Source organism: Catharus ustulatus, chromosome 2, assembly GCF_009819885.2.
Source record: "Catharus ustulatus isolate bCatUst1 chromosome 2, bCatUst1.pri.v2, whole genome shotgun sequence".
In the NCBI taxonomy this organism is placed as follows: Eukaryota; Metazoa; Chordata; class Aves; order Passeriformes; family Turdidae; genus Catharus; species Catharus ustulatus.
The window spans coordinates 1,434,963-1,446,143 of NC_046222.1; the positions used below are offsets into that span (position 1 = coordinate 1,434,963).

At 50.9% G+C, this 11,181-nt stretch overlaps 1 protein-coding gene across 1 annotated transcript; it reads right to left on the reverse strand.

Moving 5' to 3' along the window:
• Window positions 1-564: 564 nt before the first annotated feature.
• On the reverse strand, window positions 565-10,816 carry ADAMTS1 (ADAM metallopeptidase with thrombospondin type 1 motif 1). Its single transcript, XM_033052144.2, has 9 exons — window positions 9,863-10,816; window positions 9,298-9,644; window positions 8,714-8,846; window positions 8,167-8,334; window positions 7,620-7,906; window positions 7,208-7,394; window positions 6,932-7,107; window positions 5,943-6,118; window positions 565-5,779 (listed from the first exon to the last, which is right to left on the reverse strand). The coding sequence occupies exons 1-9, from the start codon at window positions 10,365-10,367 to the stop codon at window positions 5,038-5,040; spliced, it is 2,721 nt and encodes a 906-aa protein (XP_032908035.1). The 5' UTR covers window positions 10,368-10,816; the 3' UTR covers window positions 565-5,037.
• Window positions 10,817-11,181: the final 365 nt, after the last annotated feature.

Below are 11,181 nucleotides of genomic sequence, written 5' to 3' on the forward strand. Positions count from 1 at the left end.
ATCCATGAACCTTGTCCATGAACCATGAACCTTCATCCAGAGGCTCTCCAGAGCCCATCTCCCAGCAGGACAGAGCCAGCCCCTGTCTCCTCTTTCTGCTACACCCCACCCTCTCTTCACTTCTTGCAGTCATGCAGTGATGAGAACATCTGTGGCACAGACAAATAATATCAACCTACTGACTTTTCAAGTCAGACCAAGAGGAGTCTGATTTAAACCCTGGAATAAATTTGTAACTGAATGGCTTAGCCTCCCTAAAGCCAGTGTCCTCATGTGAGTAATACCCATCACTTCAGCCTGAGCTTTGGGAATGGGCTTATACAAATTTTTGTCCCCATGCAAATGGCAGAATTAACTCAGAATTGCCTGGCTTTTGCTAGCTTAGATCAGATTCAAAATTATTTTATGCAGGATTTTGACACTTATCTTTTTGATGCCTCTGACCCTCTTGTCTGCCAGGCAGCTGTTGCTCTGGGAGCTCTCCTTTCTGACATCAGCTATTATGCCTTTAAGAGTGCAAATAAATAAGATTATAAATTAAGGAGTAAAGAGGAAACATGTGCAGAGGCTTTTAAATTTTTTTTTTTATTCATCAAAGGCAGCTGAGCCCCTCTATGCTTCCATGTTATGCTTTGCATTTGTTCCAGCAGGAGGATAATGAGAAATGGAAAACACCAGTGTTCATTATTTTAGCATATCCCCTAATGTGTGTGCTGGTTCACTGGGAGAGAAAAAGGAGATGGGCTTTACACTGCATTTAATTCACTTCTAAATCTGCCCAGGCCTCATTCTGAAATCTAATCTCCAACATCTGTTTCAAAAGTTTCCACAGTTCAAAATTCCACAAAAGTCCTCTTTTCCTCTTTGTCTTCTCCCTCTCTCTTCCCTTTTCCTCACACAGTTTCATCTCTATCAAAATGTTCTCACCAAAGTTTGACCTCTGGGGTTAATTCAACATGTAATTAAGACTCAGATTGAACACAAGGAGGCAAATTTTCCTTTGGTCTCAGGTTTAACCAGTGCTGTCCTGAGCCAGGATGGGTATAGGTATTCAATTAGAAAAACAAATTATAAAAGATTCTCCCTTAAATTGTGCTGCTTGACAGATAAATTTTTAATCAAAATGTTTTTCAGTTGTTTTCTCTTCCCTAATTTAACCTCCAGTTTTTTACATGAGAAATGATACAAAGTGGCAGCAGGCATTTAAATTGTTTGGGATAGGCATATTGTCTTAGTTATATTGAAAAAATATATTTGGTGTACAATTAAAATGGCCACTGCTCCTAGCTTGCCTGATTATAATCTCGACCATATGACTTTTCCCCTGGAACATGCAGCTCCTTTTTGTGTGTTTGTAGGGAAAATATCTTATGGCTAATACTGGAGAAAATACAAATTTCCAACTGGAATATCTGTGAAGGGTCATAAGATAGGAGAAATTCAGATTTGCAGCACCATGACACAAAAATACAATATATTAAAGATGACAGATTTAGCAACTTCGGTTCTGAATATTTAAATTCAGATGTTGTTCCAGGGGTGTGGAATCTCATCAGCAGCTGGTCCTGGGCTGCAACAGGACCAAGGATGATCCTTTATGCCATTGGTGCTGTCAAGCTCAGCTTCCAGGCAGAGGGGCTGTAGGAAACTGCCCTTCTCTTGCCCAACATTAAATCCCTTTTGCACAAGCCTCTCTGTTGTGGGCTGCAAAACCCATCTGCGAGTCCAAACAACGCTGCTTTCATCTCCACAACAATCCCTCTGCCCCAGGCTTTGGGAGCACCAATTGTTCAAACACCCTGCTCACAGCACCACTGGTGAACCTGATAACTGTGTTTTGAACACTGTGCTGTGTTTTGATTTCCCTTCTGTCCATGTTTTGTGTTCTCAGGGGGAATATTGGGCACGAGTGAATGTTTGGAGCTGTTTTGCTAAGGGAGCACGGGATAGATCATCCAGAGGGTGCAATCTCCTTCTGCCTGCACATGTTGTAACACACAGCTCTGCTGGTGCAGAACGGGGCCAAACACAAATATTCCAGCTAAGTGCTCTCCTACACTCCTGTTGTAGCCTGGACACGTCCAGGGTGGGATCTGCCTGCCAGGAGATCCCTTTGCTGTGTTTGGGTGACCTTTGCTAGGGATAAAACTTCACCTAATTACACCTGCTTTGCCTCAGCAGGCCATGGCCACATCCCACAGGGCTGATCTCTGCTCCAGAAGGGGCTTGGCAGGCAGCTCTGCCCCTGCAGGGGATGAGGAGCCTTCCCAGCTGGATAACACCGGGCTGTGGCAGCAATTTCACAGGGATTGTCTGCTCAGCAGCCCGGGTCATTCCTCTGAAGATGCTGTTCTGAATTTCTCCAGGAGTATTTTCTTCTCCATTCCCTAATTTAGCTAGTGGGTGAAGAAGATAGTTTGTCTAAAATATCCCTATTTGTCCTACAAAATTCAACAAATCACACTGCTTTGCATCTGCTGACCCACTTGTGATGAGAAAATGATAAAAGCAAAATCTCACTTTTATACTGAAACATCTCCACTATTTGGAGATGTTGATTTGAATGAGTTTTGAGGTGTTTTCCCATCTACTGTTAGGACAATTTCAAGCAGTAAATCCCATTATTGTTTGAACAGCACCAGAGGAAAAGAGCTGCTCTGTATTTTCTAGTTACACCACTTACAGTGCTCAGATACCCAGCCCACTTACCACAATTTCACATCTCATCAGTCTGGCAGGCTCCAGGATAACTTTTTCTCTTTAAACTCCCAATTATCTTCTAACCTAGATGGTGAATACAACATAAATGCACATATACATCCATATATATAAATAAATAGTTACTTCTTGTATTTACACAGGAACTATTTATAAAACCAGAAAGGGATTGGCTGCCTCCTGAATAATGTTAGGAGTAAAATATTCCAGCATTTCTGCACGTCAAAGCAATGCCCAATGAAGTGTGACATGATGAGAATTCTCTGAAATTCAGGACATTATCCACGGAATAAAACAGGAACTATTTCTGCAGAGACAGAGTCCAAACTTTGGCAAAGGAAGTTTTAATAGATTCTTACATGACACAAAGCCAAAAGTATCCAGAAATGACTGATGTCTCAAATTCCATGGCAAAAATCCAGTGGAGCCCAACAGAAGATTTTCTCTTGACTGCAGTGGTGATGAGATCAGGTATAAGGAGCAAAGATCAGCTTTTGATGTTTAATATCCATCTTAACATAATAAAACATGCTACCAACAGCATTAGAACAGCTCCTTCTTGGAAAAGCAGCATCAGGAGAAAATTAGAGAGGGAAATTCTCCAGGAGTTGGTAAGGCTGACTGCTCATGAATGGTTCTGGTTTCTGACTGCTCCTTTTCCCACCAAAGTGAGGTAAAATTGCTGCTTTTGTGCATATTTTGTTGTTTCTAAACTCGACTGACAGTGCTGCTCCCTCTGCAAGCTGTTATTACAACCAGTGGCATCAGTATAGTTGCACTCCATCTTCTGAAACAGCTGAGTTAGTGGTTAAGTAATAAAATACAAAATTACCTCTTTTAAGGTGGTGTGTGACATTATGGACAGTTTTCCAAAGTCTTCACTAACACAGGTAATTAGTTGCCTTTTGCTTAATATTTTCCTCAGATTCCAAGCTCTTTCTGCTCCATGGACTGGTGAAAATAAAGACACTCCATTTCCAAAATTTATAGGGTTCATTTATTACCTCTAGTAACATATTATACTGTATAAATACTCTATCCTTGTTATATGTCCTTTTAAAAAAGCGATAACTTAGAAGATCACATTAGACAAGAAGTATAAAAATAAATACGCTCATTATATGCATTTATTACAAATTATAACCCTTCCCAGAAGGGAGAGAAATATAAAAATACTTATGAAGTATGTAAAATCTATAGTAATATATTTTACTATATACATATGGAAAGCCATATTCTCTCATGGTCTATGGACTGGCACAATGATGTGAATGCTGGCATTTTGCTGTGGATGGACCTGCTATCCCTCAGCTTTGCCTTCCCACCTGATCAGTGACTGAGCTCTACAAACCCAGCAGAGGCCACAGAGGACATTCCCATTCATAACGGGATTTTTTTTTCTTTTAAACTCAAATAATATCCATTGGCTGGGGTAAGGCCAAAGGTTTGAGTGTGAAAGCACGACTGGAATGCTCACACACTCCATGAATCAGTTTGGCAGGAAGGTAGGACCAAGCTGGAACCAGAAAAGCCAGTGGGAGTTATGCAGAAGGCACAAAGAGCAATTACTCAGACTCAGATTTCCACTTTTCCAAGCCTCTGGATTACACATGTCACCACAATGGCACTGGAGTGGCTGAGAGAAGTGGACAGGCACATTGGGATGACATAAAGGTACTTTAAAAAAAAATAAATTCTAGTGATTTGTGGAGTTGATATTTGTTCTTGGTATTTCTTACTCTTGACAGGTAGAGAATATGGCTTTATTTTTATATAAAACTATTCTCTGAAACAATAGCAGCCATGAATGACATAGTTAAAGCTCCTTTTCCAATCTTGTTTTTTGCCCTTTGTGAGGTAGGTAAGCCCTGACCAATTATTTTAAGCTATCTTTTTCCCTCCCCTTCCTACACGTGGGGATTTGATCAGTACCACAACATAAATCCAAAAGAAGGGAGAAATAACCAAACCCCAAAATGTTTGCTGAAATGTGTCTCACTGCTCACGCTTGGCTTAATTTGTAACAGACTTAGAAAAAGGCAACTCTGATGCCTTTGGGCCTTATCTGCTGAAGAGAAATGAATGACATGGGTCTGCTATCCCATCCAATTTTCAGCTGGCAGGGGATTTTCGGGATGCAAAGCCAACTCAAGCTGTTTGCACTGTCCCATCACGGATCTTCACCATGAACTTCTTTAATGCTAAAACACAGGCGCTGCCTCTAGCCCTCTTTTGTGTTTTTCAGTGCACTGGTCTGAAGGAAAAAATAAAATAATAATAAAAAAACGAACGGGTTTTAGCTTTCCCAAGTCGTCCTGTCTAGCTGCAGTCCGTGGCATTGCAGAAGTCTATCAGGTGCTTGGGTTTCTTGGAGGGCTCACAGCTTTCTTGGGGCAGCACGGCGCCGTCGGAGGAGACACATTTCAACAACCTCTTCTTGAAGCCTTTCCCACACGTCTTGGAGCAGGGAGACCAGTCCCCCAGCTGCCACTGCGGGCAGGGCACGTCGGCGCAGGGCCGCAGGTTGCTGGGCTTCAGCTCGCGGGCGCAGTCGGCGGCCGGCCGGCCCCGCGGGTCCCGGCACTCCACGGCGCGCCGCTGCCAGCCCGAGCCGCACGACTTGGAGCACTCGCCCCACTCCTCGATCACCCACTCCGAGGAGATGATCTCCTTGATGGCGTTGAAGGATTCCTTCTTCCTGCCGGCCGCCTTGTCGGCGCCGGGCTGCGCCGGCTTCTTGACGAAGTAGGTGAACTTGATCTTGGGCTGGGGCAGGTCGCCCACCGTCAGCACCTGGATGGTCAGGGGCTCCTTCAGCGGGCTGAAGCTGCGGATGCGCTCCAGGGCGGCCGAGGAGCCGCTGTAGCGCAGCACGCTGCCCTTGTAGGTGATGTCCTGCTCCAGCGTGGACAGCGTGTAGTCGCCGTTGAGGACGTAGGAGCCGTCGGCGGCTTTGATGGCCAGGAAGCTGCCGTCGTGCCTCGCGCCCCGGTGGTTCCGCTGCTTCACCTCGATGTTGGTGGCTCCCGCTGGGATGGTGACCACGTCGTGGTAGCCGGGCCTGCCGCGGGAGAGGAGAGAAACACTCAGTCTTCTGCTCCTCCCTAGGGAGGGGGAAAAGCCTCCCAGCACAAGCCTAAACCTTGTCTGAAGGCAAGGCATTTAGCTATTAATGGATGAATCCCACCCACGAGGACGAGGTGAGGCAGCAGCCCTACACTCACTTGGCTCTCACGAGGGTGCCGGACACCTTCTTGCAGGTGGAGCCGTTGCCCCCACAGATGCCGCACTTGTCGAACTTCTTGTTGGAGCCGATGGTGCGGTCGCAGCCGGCCTTGACGCACTGGCCCTGCACGCACACAGACGTGGAGTCGGGGCTGCACGGGGTGCCATCCACCACCTTGGGGACACAAGGAGTCTCATGTTACAACATGCACAGCGCTCAGAAACCGCCTAACACCAAGTACAGACAGGTGGGAAAACTGCAGCACCTGTCTTTTTCAGGGCTTTGGAAACTAAATCCAGAGCAGCCCACCGGCAGCTGGAGGTATGTGGTGCTACTTCATCTCACTTGCAAAAATGATGCCATGGTGAGAGAAGAAAACAATCTCAGTCTTCATTAATACCTCCTCCCAGAACACCTCCTGCTTTACCGATTTCATACAAAAAGAGCCCCATTGCTTTCTAGAGTCACTAGAAGGCAGCTATGTCCTCAAATCACACTGCCAGCATTGCTTTCAATGCTGTTCAGCACATCCTTTATTTCTAGGAGTGCTGTTCCACAAAAACCCTCTGTGTCATCGCCCTGGTAGTTCCTGGCTCTCACCATCTGATGACAGCGAATTCAAGTAGCTATGCAAGATGAACATTTTTCCTCGTGTTTATTTTAAGCTGTCAGCATATTAGTAACCAGTATGAGAAAGCACCAATGTTCTGGCAAAGATCCCTCTGAGTTTTCCAAACCTATCTCGATGCAATCAGATTGGTGGAGGGAGAGGGAAGGAAACCAGGGTGGAGTGGGTAAAGGAAGTGGAAGGATTGTGCCAAAACACTTAAAGCATGCTTGCAATGATCCCACTGTACAGGAAGGAATAATCCAGCTTAAATATGAGAAAGACAATTTCAGATTTCTACACTGCTCAACCCTTCACATAAAGAGGGAAAATAAAAATCCTCCTCATGATCAGCTGGAAGAGGTGCAGTTTGGAAATACCTTTGGCTGTAGAACAAAGAAGTATCCCGTTCCTTTGGCTCTGCAAACCAGCTTGCATCTGTCCTTTGGAGACACACCGGCAAACTTGGGTGTCCACTCCACTGCAGGTCCACTTCCAAAGGCAGACTTGGAAAACTCATTGTGCTTTTCACACTGTTCTTCCCTGAACGTTTTCCCTGCAGGCAGAGAAAACACAGGTGGGCATGAGATCCTCTCTGTCCACGCTCTTCCTCCACAACACACCAATCCTGGGTGTCAAAAATGGGGAAAAATTACCATTGTTGTCAGGGCAGTCCTCAATGTTACAGGATCTGTACTGCACCCGCTTCCCTTCGCAGTACTTGCCCCCGTTCCTGGGGACGGGGTTGTCACATTCCCTGAAGGAATACTGCACTCCCCCGCCGCAGCTCCGGGAGCACTCACCCCACGCCCCCCAGGAGCCCCAGCTCCCATGCACTGGCGTCTGGAACGACAACAAAAGCAGGACACAAGTTAACACAGGAAAACCCACACAAAACCACACCATAAAAGCCATCATCACGCTGGTTTTTACCCAAACTCATTAAAAAACCTGCCCTGGATTTGCTTATTAGCATTGAATCAACCCTTCCCAACAGATCCCTCCCACCGCAGCGTTCTCCACGCGGCCCAGCAACCCGAGCTGCACCCATTTCTTTTTCATACTTACATCATAATGCTTCTTCTCAGTCTTATTCACACACTTGCCATTCATGCACCACTTCCCTTCCCCGCAGCTGGTGCCGTCTGCCCAGGGGAAGTGTTTGGTTTGGCACACGAGCAGCCCTCCCGAGGTGCCGGTGCACCACAGCGTCGTGCACGTACTGGCCGTGTCGGGGCAGTGCTTGGACTCATCTCCAAACGTGAACTGGCACTGCCTGTTGGCATCATACAGCGTGCCAGGCAGGTCTGAAGGGAGCTGGATGGGCCTGTGGGGTTTGTCCAACAAACACTCCCCTGGAAAAGTTGACAAAAAGGGGGAAAAAAAGTCAGATGATGCCATGGGTTCAGTTTTAAAAGAGAACTGCATTTGCTTTGCAACAGAAGCCTTCGAGCCCGTTTGTGCCACCATTTTTGTGAAATAAGGCTCTTCTAAACTCACTGACAGCATGCAAAAGGTTAAGTCTGTGCAGAAAGCACTCTCAAAAAAAAAAAAAGCAAAGCAGTAAAGCACAAGAGCTCAGACGCCACATGAATGGAAAGCTTAATAACCTTACCATGACCGTTATCCAAAAATGTTGTAATCATGTAGGCACTGCATGGAGACCAGGGCTGGCTGCGGTCCAGGTTGGAGAGCATGGATGCCATCATGTGGAAATCCCGGCTCATTCCATTGATGCCAGCACACTGCTTTGCATCGTCATGAGGCATGTTAAACACGTGGCCTTCGAGAAAAGGAGAAAAGCAAAGTCTGTGACTTTAGGAAGTCTGTCCTACGCATTACCAACAGTATTTTAAATATTGCTCTAGAGCTGCTCATAGCCCGGTCTGTAATTAATAGCCCGAATCTGAACGCTCCCAGATTTCAAGCAGATGGCACTGGATCTTCTCTCCCCTTTTTTTTTTTTTTTTTCCCCCTGCAGGCACACACACAGCTCTTGCAGACAGTGCTGTGCAGGCTGGATTTGCTTTCCAGAGTCCAAGCCTGCTCCAAGACAGGGCTTTGCCTCCTCCCGACTGCTCCGGGGAGGTGCAGGCTGGGCTTTACGGCATCAAGCTGGCTTCAATTAATCCCAGGGAAAGGCTTTGCAAAGTTTCAAGTACCTAATTCGTGGGCTGTTGTGAAGGCAGCCTGCAAACCATCGTCTTCTATGATAGAGCAACTGCGGTTTAGATCACAAACTGTTCCCACATCAGCCATCCCAAGAGTATCACATGTCTTGGCACCGCACAGGTCCTGTAAAAAAAGGCAGTTTCATTATTAATCAGATCAGAGACTTAACCTTGGCAAGAGCCATCCAGCCCTGGCAGTTTGCCTTTACTTATGGAAAGAGCATAAATATTCAGCACTTCAATGGGTATGATGGCAAAAATCTGTCTCTGGAACATAGGCGAGGGTTACACGTAGAAATGAAATGCATAATTTCCATCTGAAATCTGCTAAAAATATATGGGGCAGGATCAGAGTGCACAAACTGCGAGTTTACAAAGACAGTGCACAAACCGTGAGCTTCACCAGACATGGTGCAAACAGCAAAAAAGATTGAATAAAACAAGAAGCAGCTCATTTTTAGCCTGCTTTACTGCAGCTGTGGTGGCACACGACTGTCTGTGGACACTTTTTCGGAGGTCTCCAGGCAGAGGGGACAGGGAGCAGTTGGGCTGGATGTGACCTCGGTGTCCCTCACCTGCCTGGTGAAGAGGATGGCCGTGTCGTAGTGCTCGGCGTGCCGGTCGCTGGGCGGGTTGTGCTGCTTCTGCCAGCTGCAGAAGTTCCTCAGAGTCAGCGCGGCGTTGGAGGAGATATCCGGGCCCTTGCGCTCCTCGTAAATGACCATGATCTTCACCACCACCAGGCTGATGGAGTTGCGGATGCTGGGGTGCTTGTACAGCTTGGCGGCCACGGAGAGCAGGGTCAGCAGGTAGTGCTTCAGCCCGCTGCCGTGGAACTCGGCCATCGACTGGTCGGCCACCAGCATGGTCTCCACGTAGCGGGGGCTGGACACGAACCTCTTCTTCCTCCTGCTTCTCGTTTCTGCGTTAGAAAAAAAGGAGGGGGGAAAGCGCAGGTGAGCACGGCGAGAGAGCCCCGTTCGGTACCCCAAACCCACGGGAGCGCCAAGATGCGCACCCACGGTCCGCTCGATCCCCGCGCCCAGGTGGGCACCTGGGGCAGGGATGCGGGGCAAGCAGCGTCCGGGCATCCCCGCCAGACCCCCCTTCCCCTCTGCCGGCGCGGCATCCCCACGGTACCTGCGGGCTCGGCGGGCTCCGGCCCCTCCGCGCCGGCCCCCGCCTCGGCCACGGCGCAGCGGGCGGCGGGGGCGGCCCGCGGGGCGCCGCGGAGGCGCAGGAGGTGCGGCCCGTGGCGGTGCGCGGTGCCGGGCGCCGGCTGGATGAGGTACTGGCGGCCCCGCAGCGAGAAGGCGCCGCGCAGCCCCGCGCACAGGCTGAGCGCGGCCGCCGAGCCGGGGTCCCGGTTCACCGTGCCGGAGTAGAAGCAGCGGGAGAGGTCGTCCTCGGGCGGCGGCGGCGGCCCGCCCAGGTACTGCAGGGTGAAGTCCGGGGCCAGGAAGCTGCTGTCGGGCTCCAGCTCCAGCGTCAGGCGCTCCCCGAAGGCCTCCAGGCGGAAGCGCTCGCGGGCGCCGGGCGCGCCCAGGCGCCGCGGCAGCACCAGCGCCCTGCGCTCGGCGCTGCACAGCCCCAGCAGCGCCGCCAGCACCGGCGCCAGCGCCGGCAGCCGCCCCCCGCTCCTCATCGCTCGGCGCGGCCCTTCTCCTCTCTTTATTTCACTTTATTCAGGGGTGGATGTGGAAGATGTGGGTTTTTTTGCTTTCAGGTTTTGGGGGGTGTCTGAGCCTCTCTGCCGGCGGAGCAGCGCGGGAGCCGCGTCCCGCGGTCACTGCAGAGGCGGCGTCGGCTTCCCCATGGCCGGGGCGCGGCGGCGGTGCCGGGGAGCGCGGCTGTGCGAGGGCAGCGCTGCCCCTCGCTCCGTCCCTCTGTCTTCTGTGCTGCTCCGGCTGCCGCTCCTGCTCCTCCTCCTCCTCAGCCTTCCCCGGCTGCAGCAGCGGCGAGCGGGCAGCGCGCTCCGGCGAGTCTCGGGCAGCCCCGGCACGGTCCCGCCTGCACTTCCAGGGCGCCGAGGAGCCCTCCCGTCCTTTGCGGAGCGGAGCCGGCCCGCCTCCGCCGTGCGGGGTGAGTGCGGGAGCGGGGCTCGCCGCCGCCCTTTATGGGGTCCGGCCGTGCCGCCCCCAGCCCGGCGCTGCCGCCGCGCCCGCGCCGCTGAGATCACTGCGTGCGTAAGGCGCCCGCGGGCGGCCCCCGCCGCGCCGCCCTCCCGCCGCCCCCGACGGGGCGGGCCGGCAGCGCCGCGGCCCGGGGTCGGCCACTGGCTGCCGTGCCGGGCTGGGCTGCGCCCCTGCGCTGCCCCCGGGGCTGCTGCGTGCCCAGCTCCGAGGGCTGCGCGCCGCGGGGAATCGCTCGTGGGAGCGCTGGGTGCGCTGCGGGTCCGTGCCGCGCCCCGCGGGGCTCGGGGAGCGGCAGGTGGACGGGCCGGAGCTCCCGGGGCGGGG